Source organism: Phoca vitulina, unplaced genomic scaffold (genome assembly GCF_004348235.1).
Source record: "Phoca vitulina isolate PV1807 unplaced genomic scaffold, GSC_HSeal_1.0 scaffold80, whole genome shotgun sequence".
NCBI lineage: Eukaryota > Metazoa > Chordata > Mammalia > Carnivora > Phocidae > Phoca > Phoca vitulina.
The window spans coordinates 2,996,205-3,007,566 of record NW_022589783.1 but is presented as its reverse complement, the minus strand read 5'-3'; the positions used below and the strand labels follow the sequence as shown (position 1 = coordinate 3,007,566).

At 55.8% G+C, this 11,362-nt stretch overlaps 1 protein-coding gene across 1 annotated transcript; it reads left to right on the top strand.

The window, feature by feature from the left end:
• The first annotated feature begins 272 nt into the window (after nucleotides 1-272).
• Nucleotides 273-11,054, top strand: INSIG1 (insulin induced gene 1). The gene is made up of 6 exons (XM_032394378.1): nucleotides 273-365; nucleotides 917-1,345; nucleotides 3,509-3,633; nucleotides 4,861-5,027; nucleotides 5,366-5,465; nucleotides 9,095-11,054. The coding sequence occupies exons 2-6, from the start codon at nucleotides 943-945 to the stop codon at nucleotides 9,122-9,124; spliced, it is 825 nt and encodes a 274-aa protein (XP_032250269.1). The 5' UTR covers nucleotides 273-365; nucleotides 917-942; the 3' UTR covers nucleotides 9,125-11,054.
• The last annotated feature ends 308 nt before the right edge of the window (nucleotides 11,055-11,362 follow it).

Sequence of the window (11,362 nt, the reverse complement as noted above, 5' to 3'; positions counted from 1 at the left end):
TCTTCCCTCCCAGGCCCGCCCGGCAGGTCCCCGCAGCCCCTCCGGCCGTCCGCCCGCCAGCCGTCCGCGCTCCCGAGCCAGCGCCGGGCGCGAGGCGGTGGTGGCGTGTGCTGACGTCATATGGGCCGCCCGTCCCGGATTGGCCGCAGCCGCCTCACCAGACCGCGAGCGGACGGGCGCGCGGGCGGGGCGGGGCGCGCGGAAGCCACGCCCCTAAGCGGCGGGCCGGGTAGGATCACGTGATCCGGGACCCCGCCGCCCGCCTTATAAGCTTCGCCGCGCGCCCCGCGCCACGGGCCCAACTCCAGGCGGTCCGGGCCTTGACCTCGTTCTTCCGCGAGCCCGCGCGGGCGCCCCTCGGACAGGTACGCGGGGCGTGTTGGGGGCTCTGAGGTGGGCGCGGACTGGGGCCGAGCTCGGGTCGGGAGCCTCTGGGCGGGGGCGTGGGTGGGGAGGTCGGGGCGCCCCCACCCCTCCCGGGAGCTGGACGGACCCCAGCCCGGCCCCGGGGCGGGGCTGCACCCCTGACCCCGGTGGGCCGGCTTAGCACCCCCTCCGTCCGGGGCCCCTGGTAACTTGCGCTGCGCGCGGACGAGGTGTGGGAAACTTTGGGACTGGACGGGCCAGCACTAGAGGTGCTGCGGAGGGCACTCGTGGGCCCGCTCCGGTGCGGGGCAGCGCGCGGGCGCCCGGGACACCTGGCCGCCGCCGCCCCCAGCCCGGGCGCGCTCAGGTGGGCCCTCCCCGTGGGACCTCGGCGCGGGTCGCGCAGTCTGCAGGCGCCCCAGGGGCCCGGGCTTTCCCGGTCGAGCCGCGATGAGTGCGCATCGCCGTCCGTCCGACGGCCGCCCCGGACCTGCGCGCCCCTCGCCAGCGAACTTGACGGGGCTCCGTCCCCCGCCGCCTCTCCCTGCAGGAGCGCCGGCCCGCCCCCGGTGACCGATGCCCAGGCTGGACGACCACTGCTGGAGCTGTTCCTGTGCCCAGGGCGCCAGGCACCGAGGCCTCCCTGGAGCCGGGGCCGGAGGGCTGGCGGCCAAAGTGGGAGACATGCTCAGCCCCGCCGCGCTGGCGGCCCGCCGCGGCCCGGACCCCGACTCCGCGCCCGCCCGCGGGCCTCGCAGCCCCGGGGCGGCGGGTCGCGGCGGCAGCGGCGGCCCCCCCGGCAGCTGGCACCACCACCTGGTGCAGCGAAGCCTGGTGCTGTTCTCGGTGGGGGTCGTGCTGGCCCTGGTGCTCAACCTGCTGCAGGTGCAGCGGAACGTCACCCTGTTCCCCGAGGAGGTCATCGCCACCATCTTCTCGTCGGCCTGGTGGGTGCCCCCGTGCTGCGGGACGGCGGCCGGTGAGTGCAACGAGGGGGCCGCTCAGAGGGGTGGCGGGCACGGGGGGCCGCGGGGCGCCGGGCCGGTCTCCCGCCGACCTGGCCCCGGGGCCGCGCGTGGAGCCCGCCGCGGTCCCCTGGCCGAGCGGGCCCGGGATTGGTGGCCCGAGAACTGGTGAGCGGCGCGGCCTCGCTGCCATTGGCCGGGCGCTCGAACACGCTACCCGCCGGCCACCGAAAACAAACCGTCACATGGGCCGGCGGGGGGGGGGGGGGCGCGCGGAGGGGACGCCAGTCCGCCACCCGGGTGCCGCGGGGTGCCGCTGGCCGGAGTCCCTGTGGACGGGCGCGCTGACTTCTTGGACTTGTTCTGCTGCCTGGCTGCTTTTATGACGATGCATGGTTGGTCTCAGCTGGGGAGACCACTGAGCGCTTCTGAGGTCGACCAGCGTTCATTGATGAGCACGCTGTCAGGTGTTTGCTGCGGTCTCCACTGCACCAGCTGTGGGAGTGCAGAGAGGGCAGTCCGGCCCCTGCCCTCAGCATGCCACGCTCTGCTGGGCAGAGCACTCTGGGCAGGTGTGCCCTGCTGTTGGCTGTGTAGCCCGCGTTTATGGACTGCTTGCTTTGTGTTTGATGTGCTTTGCTTTGTTCACTCCTTACAACAGCACTCTGCTGTGGCTGCATTTCACAGATGTGGAAACTAAGTCACAGAGATCTTAAGCATCCCTGTCTAAGGGGACACAGTAAATGGCAGGGCTGCTGTGCATCACGCTGCAAACTGCCTCCCTGGCGTCTGGGTGTGTCCCCTGCATGGAGACACATCCCATTGGCAGCAGACCCACTGAGCACAGCTGGATGGCACAGGGCTCAGAGTGGGGCCTTCTAGCCAGGACACATCACTGGGGGGATACTGTAGTTACTTGGTGGGTAGACTGCTTTCATCTCTGTTCTTAGGAAGATAGGGTACTACTTGGCCTCCCTAAACCCTTTAAGCACATGGTTATCCTATTAAAAATCCTTTTTGGGAAACTTACCTAGATGCAGATCCCATGTTTCGTGCCCATATGGTACAGCACTTCTTTCTTTGAATCAAAAATCTGATCTTAAAAATGGAATATTTTAGGTTAGGCTTTATTTGCAATTGAAGCTTCAAGGGATTCTAGGACTATCTGAAACACAGTTTCTCATACCTCCTTTTTTTAAAAAAAAATTATCAGGTAAGCATAGGGCAAAATCCCACAGTACATTTGTACCTCTAGCCTTTAACCTTAAAAGGTAAGATTAAGTTACAGGAAAATCAGTTCTAGAATTGTTTGGGTTTCAGTTTTCAAAACTCTAAAATTAGAACTTGATAAAATGTAATACGAAATTGAAACTGAAACTCTCCCATTGAATGTTTTGCCAGAACTGTGTCTCTTGTTTCTCTGTTCAGGAACCTGAAATAGTTACCTCTTTCATGGACACCAGGTGGAACTGCCCCATGGCTTTCAAGCCTCCGCACTTGGGTGACTTTAGGTGCTGAGCCTTGCGTCCCACAGTCGGTCCCAGGGGCCTGGATCCCCACCAGCCACCAAGCGCCCTGTTCCTGCCTTCACTTTGTCCATTTTACTTCTGTCCTGGAATGCCACACCCTCCCCCTGTCTAAATTCTCTTTGTCCTCATGCTTTAAAATTCTGTGCCTGTGAAAATTCCCTAACTCTTCCAGACCACAGTAAGCTCTTCCTACTCCGCCTTCTAGTTACATAACCCTCGTCATTTTACACATGAGGGAACAAACATGAGGATCCAGGCCCCATCGGAGCCCGCAGGGAACGGGGGCCTGGTTTTCTGAGCCTGGTCCCAAGCTATTCCCACAGGTCAGGACCTGGACTCGGGGGACGCTCAGCATGGCTGACTTGTCATAGCATTATATGGATAATTAACCCCCCCGCCTGATTCAAGTCCGTGCCTAATTAAACTGAAGAACAGCAATTTTATTTTAAATTTCTCAAAACAATGTGAGCCTTTTGTTTGTACTCAAGGAAAACAAAAATATAAAATTAGTCTTACTTAAAATGCTGTATTATAGCACATATATTTTTCTAGGAAAAGAACTGATTTGAGTAACATGTTAATAGTTGCCACGTAGAAATCATATCCTTGTAAGCTGGCGTGTTCTAATACCATGTTGTTGTTTCCTAGCCGTTGTGGGCTTGCTGTACCCGTGCATCGACAGTCACCTCGGGGAGCCGCACAAGTTTAAGCGGGAGTGGGCCAGCGTGATGCGCTGCGTGGCCGTGTTCGTGGGCATCAACCACGCCAGTGCTGTATCCTTCCGCGGATGTGCTGCGTCCAGCGCATTTCCTCAGCTCACATGCTGGAACGTTTGTTCCCTTTAATGAGCATATATTATCTCATAGGTTCACTGAATGGTCTTCTTCCAACTCTTACTTTAAAGCATATTGCTTGGTTTCTACTTAGCAAGTGTTTTCGAAGTGGTTCGGGAAACTTAAAATAATACCAGAAGCAGAGAGGACTTTCTCTGTTGTGTGATAGTATCGTCTGGTTCCTGGGAGTGGGTTTTGTAAATTCCCTCTCACATGCCCACCTTACATCCTTCTGTTGTGAAGACCTGGTGTCTGGCCCAGGGAGAAGGGACTGGGGGTCCCTGTTCTTGGGCCGCTTCTAGAGGTTGAAGAGAAACCGGTCTCTGCTTCTCTGCCGCCTCCCTGACCCTGACCACCAAGTTTCAGGGCCGGGCAAAGGCGGTGTCCTCTGCAGTAGGATTCTTAACAGAAGGTCCCTCGACTTCCCGAGTCCTCGGGTGAAATGCATCGCGCAGACTGTTACGTGTGTGTACGTTAGTGTGTTTGTCAGGAAGGACAGGCCATAGTTTCCCAGGTCTCAAGACTTTGGGTTTCTTTAGCATAACTAGAGTCTATTTCAAAATCTTAGGGGAAGGTATTTTTAAAGTTACTGTTTCTTAAATCTGCTCTACCTGTATTTTAATGATTCGAGCGTCAAGAGAGGATGTTATAAGATACCTTAGCTCTGACAACATTGGTTTTTTTCACCAGCTGATCAGTAGTGTTGTGATGAAAAGCAGCTGTGTCTCCACAGACTGTGGAAGTGTGTAACGTAGAATGACACCTGATGACGTGTCCAAGGAGACATGGGGAGAGGAGTGTGTTTGCTCAGTTCAAGTTACTAATCAAAACAAAAAATGGGACTGGGACTATAGAGGACTTAGCAAAATACGTTGTTTTGTGGTCTAAACGCTAGCAGCTACAGCTTTGAGAATGTCTCCTTGTAGATGAAGTATCCAAGCATGTGATCCAGAGGCGTCCTGATCATGGCAACCTCGTACCCAGCAAAGCCTTTCTGCAGCAGCCTGGGCAGGTTTTTTGGATGGAGAGTTATGTGGTGGATAATAATGAAGACACACGTGTAGGATCTGGGGTGTTGTGTTTTGCTTGGTTGGTTGGGTTTTTTTCTTTGGCTTGTTTTAATCATCTTAAAAATCACTGAACTTTTCCTTAACCTTGCATCACCAGAAATTGGATTTTGCCAATAATGTCCAGCTCTCCTTGACATTAGCAGCCCTGTCTTTGGGCCTTTGGTGGACATTTGACCGTTCGAGAAGTGGCCTCGGGCTTGGGATCACCATCGCCTTCCTGGCCACTCTGATCACTCAGCTGCTGGTGTACAATGGCGTCTATCAGTAAGTATGTGCTCTCAAATAGCGACTGTGTCCAGAAGCTGTAACTTCACTTTTGTTAAAAACACCCGCTCAGCTGGGTGTCATGTTTTATTTATACATACATGAGGCCGGTTTGGGCAGGAAAGTCTCAAAAATGCTGCTTATTGTCGATTTGCACGTTAACAGCGTAGCGTCTGTAACTTGATCTCGGGGCGCAGCACGCAGACGTGACCGGCCCGTGGCCCGTTGCGGTAGCCGGGTGACCTGTGTCTCCCCGCTGAAGGGGGTCTTACCCTGGAGGCCATCCGAGCCCAGGGAAGCTGACGGCTCGGGCACAAGTCCCTCTGCTCTCTCGGCAGGTACACATCCCCGGATTTTCTCTACATCCGCTCCTGGCTGCCGTGTATCTTCTTCTCGGGAGGTGTCACCGTGGGCAACATAGGCCGGCAGCTGGCTATGGTACGTGGGGACGCGGTCTGCCCCCGGCGCGGCAGGTGCTGGCCTCCTAGGCTGGCTTTACGCGAGTCACTGTAACGTGTGCTGGTCAATGTCTAGTTGAGACTCAGGAACGACTACTGAGAAGAGCGTACGTTTAAAAAAATAAGTAGCAATACCAATGCAGCTCTTTGCTAAATTATCAAGATTCAGGGGATTTGTAAACGCATGATGAGCTGGGAAGCAAGCAGAGTTGTGGGCAGCCCTGCATGTAACGGATGCGTTCCGTGGCTTTTCTGAGCTCTCAACTACTCTAGTAACTGGCAGCGTGCGGTCACTGAAAGGGCTAATGGTTGATAACGAGGCCCCCGCCCTCACGCAGGGGCAGGCGATGCCAGGGCAGCAGACGCCGCAGAGACCCTGCGCCCAGGTCCGGGCCTGGTTAGGCAAGCCCTGTCCTTCCTGGGATCGGTGGGCCTGGCGGGCCTGGCTCGGCGTCGCGGGGAGGACGGACTCCCAGGGCTTGGAGCCATTTCCTGAGAGCCGGAAAGGCAAAGGAAGTCCGGGATCATTTTGGCAGTTCTGTTCAGTAGTAAACATTCACATTTCAACCCTTCAGTAAGAGAAAATTAAGTGTGGACATTTAACTGTTCTTTCGAGTTGACTTTGACTCTAGGGCTTCAGTGAAACGAACTGAAGAGAGCTGCGGAGTCTTACGAGGGCCACTGCCCTGAGATCAACCCTGGGGCGTTCTCAGAAAACTTGTCTTGGTCCCTCAGGCTGTTTATAGAACAGGACGTCTATTTGTGCCTGCTGATACTTGTGGGAGTTGAATTTGAAGGCTGCGTGGCTGGTTCACAGAGATAGAACTAAGTTCTGAAAGATGGAATGTGTAGCACCGTCCTACTGGCTCCGGAGTTCCTCGTCCCTCCCTCCACTCCTTCCAGTTCCAAGGAGCCAGCGCCCAGAAGGAAACTTGATGAAAATACGGTTTCTCGCAGCCCCAGTGAGGGTCAGAGGACTTGGCTCGCTTATATTGACTTGCACGGGACACCCGTGCGCTGACTCCCTCCTGCCCAGCCCACTGACTGGTTTTCCGAGTAGAACTGGGCAGGTCCACCATCTGTCCACCATCCATCCACTGTCCATCCACCAGTGCTTGCTCTTCCCTTTCAGTCTTTAAGAGCGGGGGGACTTACATAAGGATGTTCTTACCATACCTTGAAATGAGGGGCGTGATAATCACCTTCCCTCCCAGGTCATGAGAATGAGTGGACTTCTCAAGTGTCTGCGCCCACCCCACATGCCATTGTTTCCATCCATGAGCATGCGGCTCCCTCCCCCTGGGCCCCAGCTGCAGGGAGAGTTAGCAGGGTCAGAAGTGGGGGCTTCCTTCCCCTGGACCAGGGGCACTGCCAGCCATCCTGTCGCCTGGGACGGGAGCTGCTGACGGCGAGTGGCCGCTCCAGGGGAGGGAGACGGCAAGGCCCCCATTCTCTGGGTGGAGAGCTCGGGACAGGTGAGCGTGTGTGAGACCGTTCTCAGTTGTGGGGGCAGCTGTGTTCGTGCTGGGGGAAGCTCCGTGGTGGAGCGCGGCTTCCGGCAGCTTCTGGCAGCTTCCGACGGCTTCAGGGAGTTAGGGCCGCCTGAGAGTGGGGAGCCAGGTTTAAGCCCCGTTCTGCGGCACAGGTCTGTCTGACTTGGCGGGCAGCACTCGCGTTTCTGGTGAGGAGACCGGCCTCGTGAGTGGGGGGTGAGATGGGCTCTGGAACGGGTTAGAAGCAGCTACTTTTGGGAAGTAGAACTGTGCATGGTTTTTAGAGCTCGTTAGATTTTTCCAGTCCTCATTAAAAAAGTTACAGTGAAAACATTACTTTTATAATCAGAAACGCACGTGTTGTGTAGGAACTTGGAGCCTGTGGAGGGTGTGGATGAGGGAGCAGGGAAGCCACGTCCCAAAGCTGCACGCGGGCTCCGTTCAGTGGTTCAAGTCACTTCCTCCATGTGGTGGTCGTTTGCCTGCCCGGCATTTAAGAGGAAGTGATGAGGCTGTAGCGTGATTGTATGGAAGAGCTTCGAGTCTTTTAAAACGTTAAGGCGTCAAGCTGCCCCAGGGCAGGGCACGTGTGGCTCTGCTCCCGGTGGCCCGGGCCGCAGGACTCCTGGCAGCGGAGAACGGACTTCTTTCCCGTGGGTGCGGGCCGCCCCTCGGCTGCCGGGGACTGTAGTAACGCCGGTGTCCTTTCTGAGGGCTGCGTCGGCTCGTCCAGTCTTCGCGGCAGCAGCTTGAAGTAGGACCTGCTGTCGTCCGATGTGAAGACAGGGGGGAGGGCGGCCAGGAAGGTCAGCCGCTCGCCTGAGCGTGTGCGGAGGGAGGGAACGCGAGGCCAGCGCACCCGGGGTGTGACGCCCGTCCTGCTGGCACGCGGCGGCCGGTGGCCCTCCCCGGGGACCGTGCCGGCGTCTGTGCGGTGCCCTGGCGTCGCGGGGTCCCCTCCTGCCCCGGGATGTGCTGCTGTCAGGCAGCGCACCCGGTGTCCCGTCCGACCCAGGCTGAGCGATAGCTCTTGTCGGCGGTCACTTGTGTCCCTGCGCTAACGCCAGACCTGGCCGTAGTCTCCCGTGCACCGTGGGTGGCAAACCCACCTTCTCTGCGTCCCACGTGCAGTGGGTCTGCCCCCGGGTTTCTCTAGGCGACCTTTGTTTAGGACCTTTCCCATGTTTGTAGCCAGCAGCTCATCGTGCTTTCAGACGACCAGAACTTACGTCTGTGTTTCCCTGGGTAGGAATTAGCGCCCGAAAACTCCTGGCGGCCCCCTCACTGCGCTTCCCCCACATCGGACACAGGACGGTCTCGGGCTTCTGTCGCTGACTGGTGGCGTTCGTCCGAAGTCCTACAGGACGGGTGCCTAGGTGGGGGAGGCCGGTGGGCCACACGGGTTCCGGGAAGAAAACATTCGCCGGAGGTCCTCCCGTGCCCTTCAGTGGCCTTGTGACCTCAACAGAGGCCTTTGGTCGTTGGAGCTGCTCCTCCCTCAGTGAGACCTCAGCCCTGCGCTGGGAATCGCCGGGCAGCACCCGAGAGCGGGGAGCACCAGGAGAGCGGGCAGCACCCGAGAGCGGGGAGCACCCAGAGAGCGAGGAGCACCCGAGAGCGGGGAGCACCCTAGAGCAGGCAGCACCTGAGAGCGGGGAGCACCCGAGGGCGGGGAGCACCCGAGAGCGGGGAGCACCGGAGAGCGGGGGCACGCTGGCACCTGCAGGTGTTGTCGTGAGGCTCAGACCAGGAAGCACGGGCACAGGCGGCCCTCTGCGTCCCGAGCCAGGCCTGTCTCAGCAGACTGCCTGCTGTCGTAAAGGTCCTTAGGAGCAGACTGATGGTGCCCAGAAGAGCGTGCTTTCTAGACCGCAGTGCGCGAGCCTCCCCGTGCCACCGCCCGCACCCCTGCGCCCTCCCTTCAGGGGCGGGTTTAGCCCTGTCTGCACTCGCGCAGCAGCTTTGTGGCTCCCAGCCGAGGGCGGTGAGGTCGTCACGGGCAGGGGCTGTCTTCTGTGCCCGGGGCTCCCAAACTTCCTGTCCCCACTGTCCCCTCTGTCAGGAGTTTCTCTGCACACACGTGCGGGGCTAATGTTCTCGCTCTCTTCCCGTGTAGGGGGTTCCTGAAAAGCCACATAGCGACTGAGTCTTCTAACCCACCGGAGAAGAGCCAAGATTTGGGAAGAAAGTCTGTGACATTGGATTGTGACAAAGATTATCTTTTTCCTCAGTGATCCATTTAGATTGGGCTGACTGTACCAGTGATTCCCGGAAAAATAACTCACCTGTCTTAGGATAGCAAGTGGAGAAGAACTGCTTCTCTCGAAATGGTACCTTGCTTGCCGCGTCCATGCCCGTGTCTGCTCTGGAGACACGACCCCAGGCGGGCGCAGGAGTGCCGGCGGGCACGGCTTCCCGAGTATTCGATCTCATTTACGTTATTAAAAGCAAGTTGCCATATTTCACAGCCTTGAACTAAAGCCTAATTACCAGCTGTTGGTTTTGTGTTGGTGCCCACGGGGGATAGCTTGATGGTGCTTAACAAAGGTGAAGTGTGGAAAAATAGGAATAATATTTATCCAAAAGATTTTTTAAAAATAGGGTTGTGTAAAAAGAGAAGTGGCGGTGAGCGCAGGGAGGCCGCTCGGGTGCGGCCGCGGTGCTGAGACGCTTCACGCTCACGTGCGACACGCGTGTACCACAGCGCACAGCCGTGCTCTCCTTCCTCCCGCGGAGTTCTGTGCAGACAATCTTACCGAGCACAGAGGGCAGTGAAGGCCGTAGGCCACACTGTGACGTCCTGGAATTCTCACCTCGATACTTGAGAAGTTTCATCCAAAATCCATAATCCTCTGAGGGAGTCCCGTCTGCCGTGTATCTCAGTCCTAGTGAGCCAGAGTCCTGTGTGGTTTCCTCCATCCTCCAGAACAGACGTGGCGATTCTCCCACAGCCCTATGGAATCTGCAATCTGTGATTGCCTTGTAAACGACGCGTGCACACGCCGCCACATGGAACATTGGGTGTCTCTAAATACTCAAAGATATTGGTGAGCACAATGTATTCACTGAATGGCATAGACCATCCTAGACCCACTTTGCAAGGATTGGGTCTCAAACGTCAAGTGCAATGTATATGAAAACCAATCTGAGCCTTGTATTCTCTTAAATATTTATTTTTTTTTAACGTGTGAGAGGTTAAAGAGGGTTCTCCATTCATTTCAGTGCTGCATGGAGGCAGAATTCAGCAATAATTTCTTTCGGTTATGAAGTTACTCTGTTGTGCCCTCCACTGAGCCCTGGTCCTTTGAAATACTCCAGTTGTGTGGGTTTAGTAGACTTGTCATTTTTACTTACAAATTTACCTTTTTGTACTTTGCAATTTAAATGTTTTTGTTTTAAATTCTGTGAAAGTGACTTCATTATGAGACTCCTTTTGACTAGAAACGGGCGACGGGCAGGACGGGGGTCGGAGGGCCTGGCGGCTGCGGCTACACACATGCGCCCTCGGTTCCGCTCGCGCAGTGATCTTGTTGCGGTTATTTGGTTTTGTTCTGAGAAAAATACCTTGGAGTAAATTGTAGGTGACTGTGTAGCTGATCTGTTTTAGAGGAATTTTGTGTAAAAGAAAACGGGATCATTCCGAACTTCGCACTGACCCCTTATGCGTTTTCTGAAAGTGAAGACGGATGATCAGCTGCGTGAAAAGATTTTTCAAGGAAGAGGTCAGCATTTTATGAAAAACCAGAAGTTATTAGGTGAAAGAAGTAATTGAATCTTTAAAATATACTTGATCATGTACAAACAGTAAGTATTTTTTTCTCTGAAACTGGAAGTAAATCTATATCTGTTAGAAATAATGTAGCCAAAAAATGTGAATCTGAAGAATTTTTTTGCCAATACTTTATAGCAAGTATATGAACCAAAGTGATTTGCGTTTGTAAAAATGTAAGATATTATGAACAAAATTTGCACTATCCCGGATACAAACATCTAGTGAGATTCACATTCATACTAAGTTTTCAGCACTGTGTTCTTTTTGCATTCATTTTTTACTTTTATTAAAGGTTCAAAACCAATTATTGTGTTTATGAGGTTTTCTTTAAAGGGGTGGAGGGGGCTTTGTGTGGGATGTTAGAATTTGGAATGGGAAAATACCTTACAGCTCTCCAAACTTGACTAAATGTTTATGTAAGTACTCCTGGGGAAGCACTACTCGAGTGTGCTTTTCCTTCCAGTGGGAGGTGACTGGCAGCAGACATTGCACCCCCCCCAACTATGGCAGGGGGGGCATCTGCCCGGGCCTGGCTCCGGCCTGTCCCAGGAGAGCTGTGCTCCGTCTGGGGGTGAAGGGCCGCTTCTCCCCATCCGAGATAGGGGTCTGCCT